This window comes from Mobula birostris, chromosome 7 (genome assembly GCF_030028105.1).
Source record: "Mobula birostris isolate sMobBir1 chromosome 7, sMobBir1.hap1, whole genome shotgun sequence".
Taxonomy (NCBI): domain Eukaryota; kingdom Metazoa; phylum Chordata; class Chondrichthyes; order Myliobatiformes; family Myliobatidae; genus Mobula; species Mobula birostris.
In genome coordinates, this window is record NC_092376.1 from 104064755 (window position 1) to 104090496 (window position 25742).

A 25742-nucleotide genomic window follows, 5' to 3' on the forward strand; every position below is an offset into this window, starting at 1 on the left:
TGCATGCACTGCTCTTTTGAGGTCTATCCACAGATTTTTGATGATGTTTAGGTCAGGAGACTGTGAGGGCCATGGCAAAACCTTCAGCTTGCGCCTCTTGAGATAGTCTATTGTGGATTTTGTGGTGTGTTTAGGATCATTATCCTGTTGTAGAAGCCATCCTCTTTTCATCTTCAGCTTTTTTACAGACGGTGTGATATTTGCTTCCAGAATTTGCTGTTATTTACTTGAATTAATTCTTCCCTCTACCAGTGAAATGTTCACCATGCCACTGGCTGCAACACAAGCCCAAAGCATGATCGATCCACCCCTGTGGCTAACAGTTGGAGAGGTGTCCTTTCATGAAATTCTGCACCCTTTGCTCATTTTGGCCAAAAAATTCTATTTTAACTTCATCAGTCCACAGGATTTGTTTCCAAAAATGCATCAGGCTTGCTCCTTTGCAAACTTCTGACGCTGAATTTTGTGGTGAGGACACAGAAGAGTTTTTCTTCTGATGACTCTTCCATGAAGGCCATATTTGTGCAGGTGTTGCTGCACAGTAGAATAGTGCACCACCACTCCAGAGTCTGCTAAATCTTCCCGAAGGTCTTTTGCAGTCAAATGGGGGTTTTGATTTGCCTTTCCAGCAATCCTGCGAGCAGTTGTCTCAAAGTTTTCTTGGTCTTCCAGACCTCAACTTGACCTCCACCATTCCTGTTAACTGCCATTTCTTAACTACGTTACGAACTGAGGAAACAGCTACCTGAAAACTCATTGCTATCTTCTTATAGTCTTCCCCTGCTTTGAGGGCATAATTTATTTTAATTTTCAGAGTGCTAGGCTGTTGATTGTTGGGACAAGGTTTGAGGAGTCAGGGTATTCATAAAGCTTTGAAATTTGCATCACCTGGCCTTTCCTAACAATGACTGTGAACAAGCCATAGCCCTAACAGGCTAACTAAGGTCTGAGACCTTGGTAAAAGTTATCTGAGAGCTTAAATCTCTTGGGGTGCCCAAATATTTGCATGCCATTGTATTTTAGAAAGAATAGAGAGAATAAGGCCTCTCAAAGACCAAAGGGGACACCTTTAGTGTGGAACTAAACTGTGGAGAAAGACATGAACACATCAAAAGTAAGAAAAGTAAATGGGAAGGTGTTGGTGGTAATTCACGTTACAGAAGAATAGGAGCTGAATGTCTTAAAAGGTATGAAGGTAGATAAATTTTCAGGGCTTAACAAGCTATTTCCAAGAGCACTGTGGGAGGCTAGAGAAGAAATTGTGGGAGCCCTGGCTGAGATATTTGCATCATCCTTAGCCACAGGCAAAGTGCCAGTGGAAGGTAGCAATGTTGTATCTTTATTAAAGAAAGGTGGTCAAAAAAAAAAACATGGGATCTGTTGGCCAATGAGAGCATCTGTGGTAGGTAAGTTACTGGAGAGGATTCTGAGGGATAAGGTATACTTCCAGAAAGACAGGTATTGATTACAGGGCTTGATTTGGGGTAGTTAGCATGAATTTGTGCATGGGAAATTTTATCTTATGAACTTGATTTTTGATGAAGCGACAAAGAAAGTTGAAATTGGCTTGAAGATAAAAAAAAAAATAATCAGGGTGATGGAAGTTTGTTTTGCCATTTAGAGGCTCGTGACTAGTAGTGTGCTTGGGGCTGATGCTCAGCCCATTCTTGTTTGCCATCTATATAAACAGTTTGGATAAGTATGTATATAGCATGGTTGATGTGATTGTAGATGATAGTGTAGTGGACAATGAAGAAGGTTATCAGAAATTATGGAGTTCCTGAGTAGTTGGGCTGAGGAATAATAATGGAGTTCAATTCAAATAAGTGTGAGGTGTTGCATTTTGGGAAGTCAAATCCAAATAGGACTTTCACAGTGAATGGCAGGTTCCTGAGAAGTGTTGTAGACAGAGTGACCTCTGAGTACAAGTGCATGGTTCATTGAAAGTGGAGTCACAGGCAGACACGGGGTTTGGCACATTGCCCTTTGTACATCAGGGATATGAGTGTAAAAGTTGAGAGGTCATAGTGCAGTTGTACAGGATGCTCGTGAGACCACACTTGGAGTGTTGTGTTCAGTTTAGGTGCTCTGCTGTGGGAAAGATATTGTTAAACTGGTAAAAGTATAGAAAAGATTTAGAAGGATGCTGCCAGGGCTTGAATTGAGTTATAGAGAGAGATTGGACAGGCTAAGGACTTTATTCCTTAAGAGTGTAAGAGATTGAAGGGTAATCTTATAGAGGTGTATAAAATCAGCTTAAATAGGGTGAGTGCACTCTGTCTTTTCGTCAGGATTGGGAAATCAAGAACTAGAGGGCACAGGTTTAAGGTGTGAGGGGGGAAAAGTTTAATCAGAATTTGAGGGCCAACTTTTTTTTCCACAAAAGGAGGTATCTATGTGAGATTGGTTGCTAGAGGACGTGTTAAGACAGGTACAACAGCAACTTTGAAGACTGTCTAATAGTTACATGGATTGGAGAGGTTTAGATGGTTATAGGTCAAACAATGGTAAATGAGGCATCTTATTTGACATATAGCACTTGGGCTAAAGGGTTTGTTTTCATGTTCTATTCAGTGGACCTTTTTGATAGAATTGGATCAGAAAAAGTTGTGTGTGTGCATTTCCTTAACCTCCTACTTTGTTATTGCGTAGCCTTTGACAAGCTGCATTAGTTACAGGTTGTAGCAGAAGTGCAAAATATTGTATATTATATCATTGTGTAGATTTTTCTCTTAATACCCACTTGCCTCTTCCTTTTGGTGTCAGCTGTAATGAAATTTTAGATTGGGAGGAAGTTCTATACTTGAAGAGAAACTCCCTAATGACTAGTTGGCTGCTGATCTTGTACTTCATAATTCAAAAAATAATTTGTTGGTTTATATGATGTGGCAGATTTGACACATTGTTTGATGGAGAGCTTTGCTTTCTTTTGTTTAGAAGGGGTTAGGATCATTTATTAAAGGGGAAAGTGCAAAGAATATCTTCCCCAAAGTGGTATTGATTTGTAGGATTGTGTTTAAATTTTAAAGTTTAAACACGTCCTGTAATTTGGTGTGCAGTTTCTGAATTTGATAATTAAATATTACTGTTTTGATGGTTTACTCTTTATAATTAAAGGCTCTTGAATTGTATAGCCATAATTGTGCAAGGCCACTGTCAAGTAGAAAGGTATATTAAGTTAATGTAAATAACAGTGAAAATGTTTTCTCTGTACACCAACTCATTGGGAAATCGGGATGGGGTTTTATCAGCATGTGATTAGTTCATTGTGAACAGGCATCTCTAATTTTTACCAGTGTGGAAGGTCAGTTTTATTTATGTTCTGTTTATTTGGTAAACTAATATTGCCGCTGTCAATTTTGATTTGTGCTGGGAATTCCCACAGACTGATGTTCATAGTATTTTATTAAAGTAGAAAGCAATCATTACAATGTGCCAGTATGTGACTTTGTTCTCACAAGCATAAAACACTTTGGTCCGTTTCCTTTCATTGTCTTCCCCTTCTTTTTACAGTCCTTGCTTCTTTTGGCTTATCTCATAAGGAATGGGTCAGAGCGAGTAGTTACCAGCGCCCGAGAACACATTTACGATTTGCGTTCGATGGAAAACTATCACTTCGTAGGTAAGCACACCTCCAGTGCTAGGGAGCAAAATAAAAAAAGCTTTGAGCAAATTATAACAGCAAGCAGAGTTGTCAGTCACTTGAGCCAGCAGATCAGCTTCCTTCACTAATTAGAATGTGACTGGTGGCACTATCTGAAGTGTACAGAATCTGAGATTTGGGGGCCCTAGAGTATTAATTAGTGAAGACAAGAACTCGCAGAAAGGACATGGTAATAACAACACAACTAGCACAACATGAGTGCTCAGGTTTTTCTTTATATAAAAAAAACACAACAGCTATGACTCCCTTGTGATGCTCATAAAGAAATTGCCTTAATTACGTAGGAAGGAAAGGTTAGACACCAACACAGACTAATCTGTTTGAAGAAGCAAGAATATCTGCAAATAATATTTACAATGCAATGGCAATAAGGCCATGTTTTTATTGTTTTGACATTAAAGTTAAAACTTGGAGATTGAAATAAAACTGATGTACTTTGTCAGATTTAAATGTACAACCTAATAATAATCTAGGTGCCTTTTTTATGTGGGTAAATTCTGCTAGATTGTCAAAGCTCTGCAATTGCAAGTCTAATAGCTATATTTGGGAACAATGCCTTATCAAAATATTGTCATTTATTGCTTACAATAATTAGCAGTGCAGCCTCATGCATTCTGCCAATATTAGAAAGGCACATGCTGCAAAAATTTAATTGGTATATCCACCATGACACTAAGCTTGAAATTAAAATTTATACGCTGCATTTTTTAAACAAAATTAGCTTTAAGGCATGGCAGGTGTAAAATGGGTATTTTGAGGCAGGCAGTGAAAGTATTACAAATGGTTTTGACCTAGATTAAGGAAATGAAGACTTTGTCAGTAGTTATTGTTTCCTATCAGTGTCTAGTAATTGTGATTTAAGTGTTCATTTGAAGACATTGGGGAAAATCGAATAATTGCAAAGTGTGACTTTAACAAAAATGTATGAGAAGCACAGGAGAGTGGATGACCTACCTGGACTTGTAATGTGACCCCTGGATGAAAAAATAACAATGGTTAGAACAGCAAAGAATTGACTTGATAATTTAAAGTGTTAACAATATGAAACTTGCCTCTAGCTGCATGTCAGCTTCACACTGTTGTTTTTCAGTATTGATCTTTTCAGCTGTGCCTAACACCATGTTACTATTGTTGGAATATCTTTTTGATAATTAATACATTTATCATACATATACAATTGCATATTTTATATTTTCTACACAGTTGGCTGGAAACCTTTGATCCCATAATTTTAATTCCTGCAGAGTACAATTTATGTTGTCTGATTGTTGATTTATTCACTGTCTGTTTACCTGGCTATTTTCAGATGAAAATGGCAAGGACCAAGGAGTAAATGTGCGACAGAAAGTGAAAGAAATGGTCGAATTTATACAGGATGATGACCGTTTGCGAGAAGAACGGAAAAAAGCCAAGCGGAACAAAGACAAATATATTGGTGTTTCTTCAGACAGCTTGGGAGGCTTTAGATACAGTGAGTATTGAGATGTTTGTGAAATAAAAAAAGAGGAATAATGTTAAGCATCTGACTTTCAAGGTTTTATTTTGAAGAATCCTTTAGGATTCTGAAAAGGAACAAAAGTGAAACAGAGCTATTGTACATTTGGAAACAAAGATTTCAAATCTATCCTTGTAATTGTCTCTGACATGCATTCCCACATATTTATACCTGAATAATTTAATGGCTAATACCAGAGTAACTATAAAATTATGAAAACTTTGTACTAAAGCGTATTTGCTATACAGTCTGCCTAGGAATGGTTCTAATTGTCGAGACAATTGGGCTATATTCTCTGTCCATTCTTTGACCTTTTGAGATCCCATGTGCTTGTTCTTCAGATGCTAGAATTGTTGGGTCAGAAAGGCCAAAACTTGCTGAGGTTGTCATTTGCAATGCACTCGTACTTCTAGCAGGGAGTCATCATACTAAAACAATGGTGTTATTTAGTGTTTTTTAATGCATTTAGCTGGTTATGGTATGTGAACAGGATTGTGCTTGGCTGTGCTTAATCTAGAAAGTTTATTAATCTTTTGATACCTTCTAGGTTTACATCTAGGTGAAGCAAAAACATTAGAGATTTGTTGATTTGGCTTTGGATTTACAATCTACATTTAAAAGCACAGAGGACTGGCCATTCAATTCTACAGCCTAGTTCTATATTCATGGCAGGTTTATGACTTGACTCCATGAACCCAGTTACCCTCAATTCCATACTATCGTTGGCAAAAAAAATAACTGAGATTTGATAACTCATTTATCATTATTTGCCTTCTATGAAAGAGGATTCCAAAGTGTTTCTGAACTTCATTTGTGGAAAAATTATTTTTAGATATGCCTTCTATTAACTCCCTACTCAGCAAAAGTACCTTCTCCCATCTTGTTATCAATTCCTTTCAATAGTTGAAAGGTTTCATTAAAATATCATCATTACAAATTCTGGAGTATTAAATTTAATTTGTATGATATTTCCTTATAATTCTTGTAAATCCATGCTCCATTCCTCCTGTCCACAACTATTCCCAGTAACCAACTGTGGTCAAAGCGAGGCTTTGTATAAGCCGTTGTAAGTAACTCCATCCCATTGCATTATCTTTCTCTAGATAGGAAGGAAATATTCTAGTTGCCATTTGACTTACTTTCCATAGATGACATTGTAATGATTTCTGTACTTTGCTATCTAAATGTCTTGAATTTAAAGAATGGATCAGATTGTTTTCTAAATAATATAATTTGCCACATGTTAGACTATTTATTTAATTTTTGTGTTTGTAAACAGTAGATTTAAATTAAAGCGCCAATCATTGTATTTGCCAAACACGAAAATGTGAACTTCTATCCCATTATCTCCAGCCTTATCTACTGCATTTGGTGCTCTCCATATAGCTTTGTCCATGTCGGCCAGACCAAACACAAACTCGGTGACTGTTTCTGTACACTCAGAATACAATGGCCATCTTGAACTCCCAGTTGCAGTCCATTTAAACTCCCCTTCCCATTTCCGCACTGACCTGTCTGTCCTTGGTCTTCTCTGCTGCCAGAATGAGTCAGGCTTCTTGCTGACTCATAAGTACGCCAAGTCCTCATAAACTGTGGACTTGCGGGTATCCAGATTTGCGCATATGAGAGTCAGCTGAGTATTGTCGAAGTATAAAGTGGGTATGAAGTTGGAGCCAGGATAGAGATCACTAGGGGATGAAAAATGCAAGTAGGTTTGACAAGTTGAAACTTACAAGATGAAACTTACTAGCTTCTGAAGTGAAAAAGAGCTGGAGGAGTTTGAAAGACCTGGCAGCGTCCGTGGAGGCAGAGGGATGACAAACATTTCTGGTTGAGACTTTGCACAAGTACTGAAACTGTAGAGGGGAGATTCCTGTTATAAAATGGTGACAGGGAGAAGTGAGAAAGGTGATAGGTGGAACCAAGTTAGGAAAGTGATAGCTAGAGGCTAGAAGAAGATGTGGAAACAGCAAAAGGGTGCTACAGGTTATGGAATCTGATAGGAAAGGAGAGGTGTGACTGATGTGCATGTGGTGTTGATGGGGTGGGTTAATGAGTAGAGGTGTTGATCAGTCTGACGGCTTGTGGTAAGTAACCATTTTTGAGTCTAGTAGTCCTGATGTGGATGCTGTTGGGAGTGAGACAAATGGTCATGAGCAGGGTGGGTGGGATCCTTCATGATATTGCTCGCCCTTTTCTGGTACTTAATGAAAGATAGGCTGGTGCCACTGTTGCTTTGGGTTGTGATCATAATATGATAGAATTCACCCTGCTATTTGAGAAGGAGAAGCTAAAGTCAAATGTATCAGTAGACAGTGGAGTAAAGGGAATTATAGAGGCATGAGAGAGGAACGGGCCTAAATTGATTGGAGAAGAACACTGGCAGGGATGGCAGAGTAGCAATAGCTGGAATTTCTGGAAGCAATTCGGAAGGCACATGAGATGTACATCTCAAAGAGGAAGAAGTATTCAAAAGGCAAAAATGGCACAACCGTGGATAACAAGAGAAGTCAAAGCCAACGTAAAAGCCGAAGAGTGGGCATAAAGTAAAGCAAAAATTCATGGGAAGTTTGAGGATTGGGAATCTTTTATAAACTAACAAAAGGCAACAAAAAAAAAGTCATTAAGAAGGAAAAGATTGAATAGGAAGGTAAGCTCATCAATAATATTAAAGATACCAAAAGCTTCTTCAGATATATAAAGTGTAAAAGAGACGACAGTAGATATTGAACAGATGGAAAGTGATGCTGGAGAGGTGTTAATGGTGGCAAGGAAATGGAGGATGAACTGAATAAGTGTTTTGCATCAATCTTTACTCTGGAACACATTAGCAGAATCCCGCAAGTTCCAGAGTGTCAATGGACAGAAGTATGTGAAATTCCAATTACTAGGGAAAAGATGCTTGGGAAACTGAAAGGTCGGGAAGGTAGATAAGTCACCTAGACTAGATTGTATGCATCCCAGGATTTTGAAAGAGGTAGCTGAAAAGATTGTGAAGGCATTAGCAATGATCTTTCAAGAATCAATGGATTCTGTCATGGTTCTGGAGGACTGAAAAATTGCAAATGTCACTCCACTCTTCAAAAAGGGAGAGGGTCACTTGAAAGGAAGTTGTAGGCCAGTTAGTCTGACCTCAGTGGTTGGGCAGACGTTGGAGTTGATTGTTAAAGACATGGTTTCGGAATGCTTGGAGGCACGTGATAAAATAGGCCATAGTCAGCATGGTTTCCTTAAGGGAGAGTCTTGCCTGACAAATCTGTTGGAATTCTTTGAAGAAATAACAAGCGGGATAGATGAAAGAGAATTGGTGGATGTTGTGTGCTTGTATTTTCAGAAAGCCTTTGACCAGATGCCACACACGAGTTAAGAGCCCATGGTATTTTGGGAAAGACGCTAACATGGACTAAAAGCTAATTAAAGCTAATAGAGCAATGACTAATTGGCAGGAGGCAAAGAGTGGGAATAAAGGGATCCTTTTCTGGTTGGCTGCCAATGGCTAGTTATATTCCGCAGCAATCTGTGTTGGGACCGCTGCTTTTTTACTTTGTTTCAATGACTTGGATGACAGAATTGATGGCTTTGTGGCAAAGTTTGTAGACGATACATAGACAAGTGGAGGGGCAGGCAGTTTTGAGGAAGTAGAGAGGCTGTAGATAGACAGATTAGAAGAATGGGCAAAGAAGGGGCAGATGGAATGCAGTGTCAGGAAGTATATGGTCATGCTCTTTGGTAGAAGAAGTAAAAGGTAGGCTAGTTTCTAAATGGGGAGAAAATTGAAAAACTTGAGCAGCAAATGGACCTGGGAGTCCTTGTGCAGGATTCCCCAAAGGTTAATTTGCAGGTTGAGTTGGTGGTGAAGAAGGGAAATGCAATAGAAGCATTCATTTCAAGAACACTAGAATATAAAAGCAAGAATGTAATGTTGAGGCTTTATAATGTGAGGACTCACTTAGAGCATCGTGAGCAGTTTTGGGCTGCTTATCTTAGAAAGGATGTGCTGACATTGGAGAGGGTTCAAAGGAGGTTCATGAAAATGATTCTGGGATTGAAAAGCTTGTGATATGAGGAGTATTTTGATGGCTCAGGGCCTATATTCATGTAACCCTCAGGCTCGCCCAGCTCGTGTTCACCTAAGGGAAACAGCCTCTAGCCTTGCCAAACTGGGAAATCACGTTTGTGTGGATGCTGTGTAATGTACCACCCAGTTACAAACCCACAACGCAAAATATCAGACAGTACACCATATGCAATTAAATGATTGAACTTGATGAATCTTAAGCTGAATATAGGGTTAGTAATGAAAATAAAAAAAGGGCCCAATTCAAGGAAAAGTGAAAAGTTCACATTGGAGCTCACTCCATAGTCATTCTTCCACCATCGATCTCCGAGCATCGCCGACCTTCGGATCCTCAGATCCCAGTCCACTTCGTCCGGTGGTCTACCAGCTCTCTCCACAAGCACCTTCCCTCTTCATCTCTCCTTGACAAAGACCGCGAGAAAACATCCTTCCAGATTCACAAGACAGAGCAACAATCTCTTATTGGCTAACATGCATACCACAGTCCTGTTATCTCCAGCCATAACCCAAACATTGCTGCTACAGAGAAACCGTTACCTCAGCAGTGAACATTACAAAGAAGCCATTACATTAGCAGTGAATCTTTACAGCGCATTACACTCAATTCAGAAAAATGAGGGGTGACCTCATTGAAACCTATCGAATGTTGAAAGGCCTCAATAGAGTGTATGTGGAGAGGGTGTTTCTTATGGTGGGGGAGTTTAAGACCAGAGGGGAAGTCTCAAAATGGAGGAGAGTCCTTTTAGAATGGAGATGAGGAATTTCTTCAGCCAGAGAGATGAATCTGTGCAATTTGTTGCCACAGGCAGCTGTGGAGGCTAAGTCTTTGGATATATTTAAGGCAGAGGCTGATGGAATCTTGATTAGTCAGGGCATGAAGGGATACAGGGAGAAGGCAGGAGATTGGGGCTGAGAGGGAAAATAGCTCAGCCATGATGAAATGGTATATCAAACTCGATGGACCAAATGGCCTAATTTTGCTCCTATATCTTAGTTTTATTACAAAATGTCTCTCTGTTGCTTCCCGCTCCTCCCCATCTCTCTTCCCCTTTACCCAACCATGATTCCCTTCTCCCTGCCCTTTTCCCATTCTCATTCCACAAGAGAGACCCATATTAAAATCGTTTATCATTACTCACATACAGTATGTCATGAATTTTTTTTACAGCAAAAGTACAGTGCAATACATAAAGTTACTACAGTATTGTGCAAAAGTCTTGGGCACCCTAGCTATATACGTGCCTAAGACTTCTGCACAATACTGTATGTATATATACATAATGCAGTTCACATGGGCACATATATGTAGACATACTGTATATACATATATACAGTGTATATCCACACATGCATGCAGATACAGTGCCTTTAAAAAGTATTCACCCCCTTGGAAGTTTTAATGTTTTACAACATTGAATCACTGTGCATTTAATTTGGCTATTTTGACACTGATCAATAGAAAAAGGCTTTCTTGTCAAAGTGAAAACAGATCCCTACAAAATTAACTAAATTAATTGCAAATATAAAACACAAAATAGTTGATTGCATAAGTATTCACCCTCCCCCCAATATGACACACCAAATTATCACTAGTGTAGCCAATTAGTTTTAGAAGTCACATAATTAATTAAATGGAGATTTAATTTTGGAGACCTGTGTGCAGTCACAATGTTTCAGTTGATTGTAGTAAAAATACACCTGTGTCTGGAAGGTCCAACTGTTGCTGAGTCGGTATCCAGGCAAAAACAACACCAAGAAGACAAAAGAACACTCCAAGCAACTCCATGAAAAGGTTATTGAAAAGTACAAGTCGGGAGATGGATACAAGAAAACTTCCAAGCCACTAAGTATCCCTTGGCGTACCGTTAAGTCAATCATCAAGAAATGGGAAGAATATAGAGCAGGCCATCCTCAAAAAACTAAGTGACCATGCAAGAAGCAGTCAAGTGAAGGAGGCCACCAAGAGACCTATGACAGCTCTGGAGGAGTTACAAGCTTCAGTGGCCGAGATGGGAGAGTTTGCGCATTCAGCTGTTGCCCAGGTACTTCACCAGTTGCAGCTTTATGGGAGAGTGGCAAAAGAAAGCCACTGTTGGGGCGAAAAAAAAACTCAATGACTAGCCAAGTCAGAGTCAAGACCTCAATCCAAATGAGAATTTGTGGCTGGACTTGAAAAGGTCTGTTCACTTATGATCCCCATGCAATCCGACAGAGCTTGAGCAGTTTTGTAAAGACGAATGGAGAAAATTTGAGGTGCCCAGATGTGCAAAGCTGATAGACCTATCCACACAGACTCAAGGCTGTAATTGCTGTCAAAGGTGCATCTACTAAATACTGACTTGAAGGGGCGAATACTTAAGCAATGAATTATTATGTTTATATTTGTAATTAATTTAGATCACTTTGTAGAGATTTGCTTTCACTTTGACATTAAAGAATATTTTTCTGTTCTCAAAAACAGTCAAATTAAATCCACTGTGATTCAATGTTGTAAAATAATAAAACATGAAAACTTCCAAGAGTGGGTGAATACTTTTTATAGGCACTGTAACTGTATTTATTTTCATCATGGGTTCATGGACCATTCAAAAACCTGATGGCAGAGGAGAAGAAGCTGTTCCTAAAATGCTGAGTGTGTGACCTCAGGCTCCTGCACCATCACCTTGATGGTAGTAATGAGAAGAGGATGTGACCTGGGTGGTTGCTGTTGTTGTTAAGTGCCATCGAGTTGTCATCAACTCATGGTGACCCCATGGATAGTTGCCCTATATGAGTTTCGATCCTCACAAAAGCGGCTCATTGTTGATAACATTGCATACACAGCTGTCCTTATTGTGTACATCCATCTGATTGGCGCCCTTCCTCTCCACCTTGCCGAGCATGATATCCTTTTCCAGGGAGCTGTTTCTTTGCATGATGTGACCAAAGTACGATAGGCGGAGTCTTGTCATTTGAGCCTCCGCAGAGGTTTGATCTCGTTGAGGACCGATACTTTTGTTCTGCAAGAGGTCTACAAGATGAGTAATGTTTTTATTCAGCATCTTAGTTCAAAGGTATTGATACACTTCCAATCCTCTTCCTTTACTATTCAACCTTCGCATAATGTAATTGAGAACACCATGGCCTGCACAAGTCGCATCTTTGTTCGGTGTACAAATTAAACAGGCTCTTAGGTGGTAGCAGTCCTTAATGATGAATGCTGCCTTTTTGAGACATTGTTTTTTGAAGATATACTCAATACTAGGGAGGCTAGTGCCCATGATGGAGCTGGCTGAGTTTAGAGCTATGTGCAGCTTTTACAGATCCTACATGCTGGTAGTATTTTAGTTACATACTCTTCAAGTTGGCCTACTTGAAGTCAATGGCAATGATGAAGAGGACCTCAGGGTATTCCATTTGAAGACTGTTGACCAAAGCGTATAGCTCTTTGAGTGCAGGCATCACATCTGCTTGACATGAGATGTAAACTGCCATCAGGATAGCTGAGATACCCTCAAAACACATCAAAGTTGCTGGTGAACGCAGCAGGCCAGGCAGCATCTCTAGGAAGAGGTGCAGTCGACGTTTCAGGCCAAGACTAACTGAGTTAGTCCTGACGAAGGGTCTCGGCCTTGAACGTCGACTGCACCTCTTCCTAGAGATGCTGCCTGGCCTGCTGCGTTCACCAGCAACTTTGATGTGTGTTGCTTGAATTTCCAGCATCTGCAGAATTTCTGATGTTTGCGAGCTGAAATACCCTGTCTACATAGCTAATATGGGCAACACTTCTCCATTACATATTCCAGACTGAGTGAGCAGGAACTCTTCTGTAAATTATGTTCACCTGTGCTGTACTTTTTCTGTAGCTTTTGCATTTTATTCTGCATTTTTATTGTTTTACCTTGTTTAATACACGGACTAATAATCTTATCTATTTAAATGGTATGCAAAGACGAGCTTTGCACTGTATCTTGGTATATGTGACAATAATACACTAACTTGCTAGGACTGTCACATCTGGAAACTATTAGGTGTTGATTAGGAAGGAAACCCTCTTCCTCTAACTTTAGCCAACGATGCTGTATATCGAATTGAGCAGCTCTCGGGCTGTATGGCGCAGTCAGGCAAAGCAGGTAAGTCATGTTTTGGTTAGACATAGCGCACAGTTCTCTGGTGGATTAGTCTTGATTTTAGTTCAGCTTTGATCTCAGTCACTTGAACGTTAGATATTAGTATGCTGGGGAGATGGTACCTGAACCCACACTTTTCAGCCTTACCTGCAGCCCCAGCCTTCTGACCATGTTTCTCTGGTAAGTGGACTGTATCTGGTTGGTCTTGGAGTGAATTCATCTGTACTAGGACACAAGTGAATTCTTTTGGAAAGACCTGGAGTGGATTCAGCAGGCCTTGTAAGCTAAGCTGTTCCCCTACAGGTCTGAAAATCCAGAAGAGTAAGTAGGTTGCTGCAGCAGGTAAGTTGGGTTGTTCAAGGTGGCCTAGGAGTTAAGACTCTACCCCTATTGCTCTGTTGGGTCGGGCCTCTGATCTGGAGGAGGCTTGGCATCAGGCGCCCTCACAGGTTGGGTGCTCAGTCTGGTCTCAGAACTTGATCCTCTTTTCCTCAGTTTGCCAGGTTTTTGGACCCAGCCCTGCTGCTTCCAATGGTTGGGACGTTACACTTAGTATTAGGTGCTCATGTAGTTTGGGGTCTAAACTCTAGTATTTTTTTCCATTTTACATATGGGGTGCACTGCATTAGACCATTACACTATATCCAAGAAATTTAAGATTGAGAAAGAAACAAAAGGGAGGGGGGGAACTGAATATTTTTCATTGGGTGAGTATGCACCTTTTGGTAATTGATTGAAAGATTGAATAACATTATAATATCAGGTGGCTTGTTTACATGTCCCCATGGCTTTATACCTGATACTATGAGACTATTATCAAATCTAACAATGACATTTAAAGTTGTAAATTTTATTTGTAGTCCATTTCTTCTTTCACCTTATTATTTTAGAAACATGATATTTTCCTAGTTCTAAATGTAAGTTGTTCAAACTATGTTTTGCTGAAGCTTGAGAGGTGTTTATAACTGTTAAGTGAATGTTCCTTCCAATTCGTACAGCACATTACTCGTTTCAACATATTTTTTTCATTACCACTGTCAAGGAGGTTGTACAGGAGTCTGAAGGCCCCTGCTCATTGATTCTGGAACAGCCTTTTCTCCTCTGCCATCAGATTTCTGAATGGTTCATGAAACCATGAACATTACCACATTTATTCCCTTTTTTTACACAATTTATTTTAAAATTTTTAAATCTTTGTTTTGCACTGTACTGCTGCTACAAAACAATACATTTCATATCATATGTCTGTGATAATTCTGGTTTGCATGCTAATGGATTTTGAAGTTCTAGTTCAGGAATCATCTGCCAGTAAGTCAGCAATACTAAAAATCGAGGTTGTTTGTCCAGATTTTGTTTTTTTTTCTAGCCACAGCTCTGTATATAAAAAGGATTGACATCTGTAAGTTCAGAAATAATCCCTGTAGAAATGTCTTTGAATAAACAACATTTTCTGCAGTTTTTAAAAAGGTTTAATTGTATATGAAGTGCTCTATGAATTTCAATAGTGCAGATTGCCCACTTGGTTTCTTATCAGAAGTTATGAAGAATTGAATGTGAACTTAAAGGTACACCATCGAAATGGAGCCTTGTAACTACCTCGTCTGTGCTGAACACGATGCCTATCTGTGCTAATCCTATTTGCCCACATCCCTCTACTTTTCTTTCCTGTTCAAATGCCTTTTAAGTATTTGATAGTATCTGTCTCCAGCTTTTCCTCTGGCAGCTCATTCCAAATATTCACCACTCTTCATGTGTGGAAAAACAAGTAAATTTCTCTCCTCTCACCTTAAACCTAGTACCTCTAATTCTAGACAGCCTTACCAAGGGAAAATGATTTCTACTCTCTAGGCCCCTCATAATTTCATAAAACTGTACTACAGTCCTCACTACAGTCTGGACACAAGAACTATTTACAAGGGTAAATTGTTGCTCACAACCTCCTTATTGCCATTGTTTGGTTTATTGACATCTTAACCACTCATCATTTCCACTTTTATGACCTCAAGGTCGCAACCATCTGACTATCATCTCTGTTATCATTCCATCAGTGCCATACCATTCTTGCGGCTTTGACTGACATCCTAGTGGTTTTGCCAGACTGCTATTGCCCTTGTAAGGAAAAAAAAATTCTTAGCTTTAACAGTTTAAAACCCTCCTTTCAAATATTAATGCCAGGAGGGTGACCCTCTGCATAGGTTAAAATATCAAAAGGAGTTTTAAAATACTCTGTGGTCTCAATATGAATTCTACTATCCTCACAGATAAAATAACTATAATATCAGAATTTAAATCTGAAGAATTATCGTCTGCAGTCTCCTGCATCTCAATGGATTATCAGTGACTTGGAAGCCTCTAAATCTATTAATTGAAGTAGTTAATGACATGAAACATCACCTCTTTTTCATTCTCCATTGTTGCTGCTTGTCCTGAGAAGTCTTATCATTTTTTTTTCATTAAATGAAGTATAGATTAATATTTAAAGAAAAAAATAGCCCCAGTGATGTTTGGTTCATGTCTATCTGAATGTACAGAGCAATGTACTGCCTCTGGTAAAGATATTAACTGTGAACACATTGGATGATCCCTAAGTAACCCTATCTGCTTTCACAGTAGAGGACAGAGAGAGTATTGGTGAAAGCTTTCCAAAGTCTATTGAAAGGATAAGGGAAACTATCATCAGCATCCCGAACCAGCACAATGTCCTTCATGCTTGGTGGACTCTTTTGGGCAGGCCTCATTTTATGTGCATCTAGTATCAGATCCTGAACTATGTACACATTTCTAAACTTGGGGAACAGATTACCACAGGGGTGGGCAAAAAAAAAGGTGCAAGGATGCCCTTAAAGTCTCCTTTGGGAGGAAATGTAGCATTCCTGTAAACTCCAGCGAATTACTGAATCGTCATGGCCTGGTGTAGGAAAGGAGCATTTAGGATGGTCCTGAGAGCCTTGAGTCCATATGACATGAAGCTTGTATGTAATACCCTGGTTAAGATTTCTACTGCTATGCTGTGGGGTAGTTTGTATCAGCAGCTTTCTGTGAAAACTGCTTTGCTGGAAACTGTATTTTGGCTTTGGCTAAAGGCAAAGATATGTTGTCCAACTTGGGAGCGTGAGTCAGCTAATCAGGTTCGTGGGATGTGAGAGAAGGTTCCGGAGACCTGTGGGAAAGGGTTTTCTGAAGGATAGGCGTCTGGTTCACGGAGCTTATGGTGGGAGCTGCAGAGAAAGGAAGATACTGCAGAATGCCGTTGGAAGGCAACTGCCCATTGCACCAAAGTGCTTTGTGCAGATGAATGGCTCCAAGGAAGAAGGGCCAATACTCCCAAGAGAGAGCCTGTTTCTTTGAGAGTGATTTTGAGCGAAGTTTGGAATGTGGTGTGTACTTTCACGCAGACTGTGGGCCCAGCACGCGAATAAAGACAACTCCAGGATGAGATACAACTTTATGTGCACGTTGGACTTGTTTAACTGTGATGGCCCTTTTATTCATTCCTCTTTCCTATTAACTGACAAAGCTGAAATTTGCAAATACACTTTAAAATCTTGTGGTGTACAATCTGTTATTTCTTGCTGACCGACAATTTTGTATGGGCAGTATTTACACAGTATCCGCTCCAATCAAGGTTTCTTTAATCAGAACATCACAGCATTCTCTTTTGGTTAAACCCCAAATCATATCAACCCTAAACGTATATTGTTTGTGAAAGGTGGCCATCTCACCACTGAGTCATGTAGCTGTTAGCGGAGCCTGCTAATGAGCTAAGTTTGCATATGAGCCTGGTGAAAGGGTTACTTGTGTAAATGACAGAAAGAGCACAACACCACACAAGCTGCACATCCCATCTGTTGTGAGTGAGTGATGCAGAATGTGTAGAACAGGAGTGAAAGCAAGTCCTTTTCAATCCCAGTAGACTGATGAAGAAGAACATATTTAAAATAAACATGGTAATATTTCATTTTAAAAAGCACAGGGACAAACAGGCTAAGTATCTATGTTGCCAGTAACATGACTACTAACTTCTCAGTTAGGGCTATAAAAACATTTTTTTTTTGTTTTTCTTGTTAAAAGACTTATAGACTACCTGCAATCCTCAGAGACCAGTTTAAGCATTGTTTCAGAAGTTTATGGTTCATCTAATCAAAGCTAACAATTGTGGAATGCTGAAACAGGGTGAAAATGGTTGCTAATTTTTTGTTACTGTATTCCATTGTGTTATCCAGGTGACAGGTATGACTCAGAGCCAAAGTCCAAGTGGGATGATGACTGGGACAAAGGCAACAAAGGTGTTTTTCCATTCAGTGAAAAGTTAGGCGAAATAAGTGATAAAATTGGGACCACAATTGACGATACGATCAACAAATTCAGAAAAAAAGACAAAGATGACTCACCAGAAAGGTAAACTAAATATTAATATTTCATGTGCAGATTTTTCTTCTGGGCTGTGTTTCTCCATAGTCCAATGAGTTGAAGATGTGTAAAGTGAAATTACTGTTGTGTGTTCACATCATTTAATTTGTAAAAAGAAAACTAAAGAATTTTCTCACAAGAACTATAGATTCTGAATAAAAATTCTGGAAACACTCACGGGTCATGCAGCATCTGTGGAAAGAAAACCATTAACTCTGTTTCCCTTTCCATGGTTACTGCCTGACTTGCTGAATGTTTCCATCATTTTCTGATTTATAAAGAGAACTTAAGTTTTGTTTTCTATTTCTAATCTTAATACATATCTCAGCCTACTAATCTCGGCATTATCTGTGTTGGGAAAGTCACTTATCAGCTCAGGCCTGAATATTATCTAAGTCTTGTTGGATGTGGTATTTGAGGGGCATTAAACTTCTTTTTTGATTTTATGATTCCAATCATTGACAAGTTTCCATTGACTTCAGTCTTGCCGTGGTATTTTCAGGTAAGATGGCGGCACACTTGGAAACCATGGCCTCTATGGTTCCAACCAAAGGTGTTATTGTCTTTTTTTTAATGTATTTTCTTACAATAGCAAGACATTGCTTTACATTAAGAACTTCCTAGTACTACAGGTTTACCCCATTAGTGAGTTGTTCACTAATGGAGGAGCTGGACTTGGTGTGGACTGTTTTGCTGCTTGCTGCAGGAAGGCCTTGGAGTCGGTGCATGAAGGTTATGTGCAGTCCAACAACAAGTGATTGTCTTGGACATTTTTATTGGAACCTCAGGACCCTGTTGGACATTGTTGATGCCAAGTACTGCAGCCAGTTCACTGGTACAGACACTGGGGGAGCTGAGTGAGTGACCTTGATTGTAATGTAGACTTGGCCTTGTGCTGAGTTGTCACCTGTTGCAACTGCCCAGAAGAGGTGACGCTGGAGGCAGTGTGGCATGGTGTCCATACTAGATTAAGTGCCAGTCCCTCCTGTTGGTGCTGCCCTGCATTGTTCTCCTGGTGGAAGACGAGCTGGATTGCGTTAGTCTGCGACAGCTGTGGCTTGCTGATAACATTCATGGACTCAGGAATTTTGGCTATATTATTTTTTGTATGACTGTATGTTTACTGCTATCTTATATGTGCAACGTGTGCCTTATACTGTGTATGACTGCTGATACTATGTTTTGCACCTTTGCCCCAGAGGAAAGCTATTTCATTTGGTTGTATTCATGGTTATTCATGCATGGTTGAATGATAATTGAACTTGAACATCTTAATGCTGTGTTCAGCCAAATGTTGCCTTGACATGCAGAACAGTGGTTCTTGTATCACTTCCAGAAGTCACCATTTTAGATGTAGTATGTAATGATGTTTGGTGGACTTCCTGGTGGATCACAATTTAAGGATCAGTGTGAAGTATAGTAGTGAACTTGGTGCTTGATGCAACCTTCCAACACGGACCCTGATGTTTCAGTGAAGTAAGATGGGTTGCTTTCAGTTTGTTGGATATAACCAGGCAACTTTACACATCATTGGGTAGAAACCATTGACTGAAGTGGTTAGGTTGGGGCAGCTACTTCTAGAACCCAAATGTGCAATGCCACAGCTGGGGTGTTAAGGCCCAAAACCTTTGCTCTTTTGAATGTGGTCTGTTGTTAATCTGGGTCTAATTAATTAGCATATGACTATATCATCATGTGAATCTTGGGTAGTGTCTAAGTTTATACTCTGGCACTTTAAAATAGGTTAACAATTTTTGAGCTGAGTCTTTAGAGCTTGTGTTCTGATCTGTCATAATCTGCCTAGAATGACCTCCAGGTGTTGGTCATTATTTAACCTTTAATATTTCACAACTGACAGAGCTTTGATTTTAGTATCTCTTAGTACTGTTGAGTGTGTAGCTTTTGTTTTTTGGCATGCATGTAGTTCTGTGTGATTTCATGTTTCTTTACAATATAGTAGACCATTCAGCCCATCAAATATGTCAACTCTTAGACCAACATAATTCCCACCCACTTCCCCTTAACTTATTTTGATCACATTCATTATTCTCTCTTGCCTTCCCACCCTCTCAGCCACATTTTATCCTCCCACCTACACTAGTTTCGTTAATTAATATACCAATCTACTAAAAACACTTCTTATCAAATGGAGTACCTGGGGGAAATTGCACAGCCACAGAAAGAATGTACAATCTCACACAGAAGCAAAGCATTGACTCCTGTTTGCTAGAACTGTGAGGCTGCAACACTTCCTGCTGTGCCACTGAGCAGTCCTTAATAATAACAATGAATAATTATATATTTGATTTGCCCCCATAATGTTCAGTTTTGAGTTGTGAATTTATGCATCTGTGATTGCCAACTTATTGAGTGTGGGGTCAAATAAGTTTTCCCCTCCTGATTCTCTCATCACTTGCTGCAGGTCCAGTCTGCCATTTGTCTGTTGTCGACCTGGTCAGGGCAAAAAAAAATTACTCTTTAGTAATCATCCTCCACTAAAATACATACAATATTATTTGAGGCCTTGTAGCTTTTTGCTGAGTATTCACAATTGTAATACACTTGAGCTCTTCAAATGCAATTAAAATCCAATGTTTTCTAGGGAAAAAATGACCAAATGTCCTGGGTTGCTTGAGACCAACCAATAAAAGTAACACTGGCTACTTTGAAAATCTTGTTCTTGGTTTGTTTAGTTAATATGCAGAAGATTTAAGAGTAATTTTAAGTGAGACTAAAGTTCTGGGCAGAATGGCAACTCCAAAAGTTGTAATAGGATGTTAATACTTAAGGAATCCAAAGACCTGATCTGATTGAGCAAATGATCCTTTTTTTTTGGGACAGTTACCTCTGCAGCTGGAAGCATTTGCTGCCTTTACTGATTGGAAGTTGTTCGACAGTTGAAGGTATCTCTCTGTAGCTGGATCTCACTCTCATGATTCAATGTGCACTGTTTGTCTGGAATCCTGCTGCAGGGATCAGGTACCCATTGGTCACTTGGGATTTCGTATTGTCAGATAGCCTATGCTGTCACTGATCCATCATCTGGTTTGTTGGGTGGTGGGATACACATCTGTGCTATGTGAATGCCTACAGGAGTAAATGCAGTATTAAAAACAACTTATTTTAATATGCATCATTTTATAGTTGGGCTGGGATGCAAATTTGCACAAGAAGTTGAATGTAATTTTGGTCATAATGATTCTTATACTGGATCTGCTGAGAAGCCTTTAACCCAGCACCTTTGGGAGATGGCACATAGCAGACACTGGCATGTTCCCAATAACGTTTAGTTGGTTGGTGAGCTTGGGTTGATTATTGTCCAGGTATAAATTCAAATCCTATACACAAAATAATCTGCAGATGCTGGGGTCAAAGCAACACTCACAACATGCTGGAGGAACTCAGCAGGTCAGGCAGCATCCGTGGAAAAGATCGGTCGACGTTTGGGGCCAGAACCCTTCGTCAGGACTGTAGGGGGAAGGGGCAGAGGCCCTATAATGAAGGTGGAGGGAGTGTGGGAAGGAGAAATCCTATGTCAGCTCAACAATATGCTTTTGTATTTATAAACTGGACAAAAAAAGCTAATAACTTCAAAAGTAACCATGAAAATGCCAAATCAGCGCTGAACTTAATTTTACTGTTTTCTCCTACGAGGCCAAGAGGTGACATAATGGAGGAACATAAAATTGGGAGGCATAGATGGGGTAGACTTCCCATTATAGAGAAGTCTAAAATTAGAGGGCATAGGTTTAAGGTGAGAGGAAGGTAGTTTAAATGGGATCAAAGGAGTAAAATTATAGTGTAGTTGGTATTTAAAATGAGCTGCCAAAGGAAGTGGTGAAAAATTAGCAGGCCTAGAGGCAAGTATTTGAATGAAAAAGGCCGGGAGGGATATGGAATTAATGCAGACAACTGGGATTAGTATAAACAAGTATGATAGACATCATAGATGTGGGTGGGCCAAAGGGTCTGTTTCTATGCTGCATAACTCCATAACTCTGAATCATTAATCCTCTGTGCCTTGGGAGCTCAATTGTCCAGAAACTCAGCTCCTTCAGTCACATTAATGTTCTTACTGCTGGAGCATATTGGAGACTTGAGTGTACATCAGCAGAGACTGTTTTTTGTGCCGTGTAAGAGACAAGCAATAGTTGAGATGAAATGCTCTACACTTGCCTGCGGGGCTGCATTTGGAGCTTAATACTATCCTATTTAAAACCATTTGCATCTATGTATGGTACACCAGGAACTAGTCTGTATATCTATTTCCTCTATTGATACTAATTTAAATGTGTAGCATAGAATGCACTGAAATAAGTTGCTCTTTTTTGTCATGAAAAAGAATGATGGTGTATGGGAATAAACTTGCTCCCAAGTTAGTTACCAAACCAATTTGAGCACATGTTAACTTTTGGGTCAAGTGCTGTCATCTATTAGCACTTATATTCACTGTGATGAAGTGCTTTGAGAGACTAGTCAAGAAGCGTATTAACACCTGCCTGAGGAGTGACTTGGATCCTCTCACAGCAGGTCAATGGCAGATGCCATTTCATTGACTCTCACTCAACTCTGGAACATCTGGACAGAGAAGATGCATACATCAAGGTGCTCTTCATTCACTACAGCTCAGCATTCAACACCATCATCCCTTTGAAACAAATCACTAAGCTCCAAGACCTTGGCCTCAATACCTCCTTGTGCAATTGGATCCTCAATTTCCTCAATTGCAGACCCCTGTCAGAATGGGTTGGCAACAACATCTCTACAATCATCATCAGCACAGGTGCATACAAGGCTGCGTGCTTAGCCTCTGCTCTACTTGCTTTATACTTATGACTGTGATCTACCTACAACTCTAGTACTATATTTAAGTTTTGCTGACAATACCACTGTTGGCCGCATGATGAATCAACATCTGCTGTTGGAGAGAGATTGAAAGTCTGTTTGAATAATGCCACAACAATCACCTCTCACTCAACGTCAGCAAAACCAAAGAGCTGATTATTGACTGTAGGAGGAGTTTCATGGTCAGTCCAGATTAGGGGATCAGAAATAAAGAGGCTCAGAAACTTTAAATTCCTCAGTGCTATCATATAAGTGGATCTCTCCTGGGGCCAGCATGAAAATGCCATTTCAAAGAAGGCACGGCATAGCCTCAACTTTCTCAGAGATTTGCACAGATACAACTTGTTATCTAAATCTTACAATCAGTTAGCAAATTTTGAATTAGTAATATTATTTGATGCCAGATATTTACAGATGATCCGGATAATGCAATTGATGACTTTATGACCAAGTTTGTGGGCAATTCAAAGATAGGTAGAGAGGCAGTTAATATTGAGGAAGCATAGAGATTATAGAAGGACTTGGACAGATTAGAAGAATGGACAAAGAAGTGGCAGATGGAATACAGTGTAGGAAGATTTATGGTTATGCACTTTGGTAGAAGAACCGGCCAGTGGTGTAGTGGCAGCAACACCGGACTTCAAGGTGAGTGGTCCTAGATTCGAATCCAGTCAGCTCTTTGCACGTTTTCCATCTGTGCTGGGTTGAGCATCAAGCTAGCAACTCGGTTTCAAAAAACAGACCAAAACTAAAGAAACGACAAGGTTGCCACCCAATGCACTACAAGGTGTGGAAAGGACTTTGCTAAGAGGAATAAAGGCTTAAACTGTTTTGTAAATGGGGAGTGAATTCAGAAATTGGAGGTGCAAAGGGAATTGGGAGCCCTACTGCTGCATTTCCTAAAGTTTAACTTGTAGGTTGAGTAGATAGTAAGGAAGACAAATGAAATGTTAGTAATCATTTCAAGAGGACTAGAATATTTTAAAAAAAAACAAGAATGTAATGCTCAAGCTTTATAAGGTACTAGTCAGACTACATTTGGAGTTTTCTGAGCAGTTTTGGGCCTCATATCTAAGAAGGAATGTGCTGGCAATGCAGAAGGTCCAGAGGAGATTCATGAGATTGATCTTAGAAATGAAAGGGTTAATGCATCAAGAATGTTTTGATGGCTCTGGGCCTGTACTCACTGGAGTGTAGAAGAATGAGAGGAGGGTGGAAGGACTCATTGAAACCTATTGAATGTTAAAACGCCTGAATAGAGTGGATGTGGAAAGAATGTTTCCAATAGTGGGAGAGTCTAGGATCAGAGGGCATGCCTCAGAGTAGATGGAAGTTTGTGTAGAACTGAGATGTGGAAATTCTTCAGCTAGAAGGTGGTGAATTTGTGGAATTGATTAATTCCAGACATCTGGAGAGGGAAAAATCATTGTGTGTATTTAAAGCAGAGATTTATAGCTTTGATTAGTATTGGTATCAAATGTTACAGGGAGAAGGCAGGAGTGTGGGATCGATGAGATAAATAAGTCAGCCATTATCAAATGGTGGAGCAGACTCGGTGGGCTGAACAGCCTAATTCTGCTACTACAGTATGCCTTATTATATTTTCACCACAGATTACGGTTGTGTCAACTATAAATAGGGATTAAAGTGAATTGTGATGAAATAAAACTTGGAATGAGACACCTTAGAAATTTAAGAATGGCAGAACAAAATTTTTGAAATTTCAACATCAAAGAAGAATGACTATACCCTGCAATGAGTTGTGTTTAAAACTAATTTTACTTGGGAAAAGTCCTTATGAATCTGGACAATTGAAGTCAAAAGATCCTAATGGCAATTTTTCAGCACAAGATGCTGAAGCAAATCAGTTAGTTGCTTACTAATCTAAAATCTACCCTTGCATGTAGGAATTGAAAATAATTTTCAGGGTATAAGATGGAGGTTTCTGGATTTTCCAGAATTCTTTGCATATATTTTAATTTCTGTGAGATGAAGGTGGGTCATGTTCTTGAATTACTGGTTACAATCTCATAAAATGAAGAGGCTACATCTTGGTGTGGCATTATCTGTGATTATTGCTAATACAATTTCAGTCTCACACTCGATGAGCTTACTCAACACCAGCTGCAGTACTCTTGATCTAACAGATCAAGAGTATGGCACAAAGAGAATATGTCTTTATTTTTTTACTTAATGTTCTGCGTTACTTCGAGTGCACCTGAAAACACAGTTCTGTAATTTAAAAAAGAACTTCATAATAAGGGTTCTCTTGAGTGATTGATCAAGAGATAGTGTCAGGCCATAGAAAAGGAGGAAGACATGGAGGGATTGTCTACGTAGTCTCTGTGGGTGGAAATTAGGAACAGGAAGGGGTCAATAACTCGACTGGGTTTTTTTTTATAGACCACCCAGTAGTAACCTGGACATCGAGGAGCAGATAGGGAGACAGATTCTGGAAAGATGTAATAATAACAGGGTTGTTGTGGTGGGAGATTTTAATTTCCCAAATATCGATTGGCATGTCCCTATAGTGAGGGGTTTAGATGGGGTGGAATTTGTTAGGTGTGTTCAAGAAGGTTTCTTGACACAATATGTAGATAAGCCTGCAAGCGGAGAGGCTGTACTTGATCTGGTATTGGGAAATGAACCTGGTCTGGTGTCAGATCTCTCAGTGGGAGAGCATTTTGGAGATAGTAATCACAACTGTTATCTCCTTTACCATAGCATTGGAGAGGGATAGGAACAGACAAGTTAGGAAAGCGTTTAATTGGAGTAAGGGGGAATATGAGGCTATCAGGCAGGAACTTGGAAGCATAAATTGGAGACAGATGTTCTCAGGGAAATGTACGGAAGAAATGTGGCAAATGTTTAGGGGATATTTGTGTGGAGTCCTGCATAGGTATGTTCCAATGAGATGGAAAGGATGGTAGGGTACAGAAACCATGGTGTACAAAGGCTGTTATAATTCTAGTCAAGAATAAAGGAAGAGCTTACGAAAGATTCAAAAAGTTAGGTAATGATAGAGTACTAGAAGATTATAAAGCTAGCAGGAAGGAGCTCAAGAAAGAGATTAGGACCGCCGTAAGGGGCCATGAGAAGGCCTTGGCGGACAGGATTAAGGAAAACCCCAAGGCATTCTAC

The 25742-nt window shown here is 39.6% G+C and overlaps 1 protein-coding gene across 2 annotated transcripts in view; it reads left to right on the forward strand.

The window, feature by feature from the left end:
* Positions 1 to 25742, forward strand: part of clint1a (clathrin interactor 1a) — a 193408-nt gene that overhangs the window by 103470 nt on the left and 64196 nt on the right. For both annotated transcript variants that reach the window (XM_072263548.1, XM_072263549.1), the window contains exons 4-6: positions 3514 to 3622; positions 4971 to 5135; positions 17570 to 17744. In XM_072263548.1, coding sequence (XP_072119649.1) covers positions 3514 to 3622; positions 4971 to 5135; positions 17570 to 17744 — 449 coding nt within the window. The remainder of the gene's footprint in view (positions 1 to 3513; positions 3623 to 4970; positions 5136 to 17569; positions 17745 to 25742) is intronic.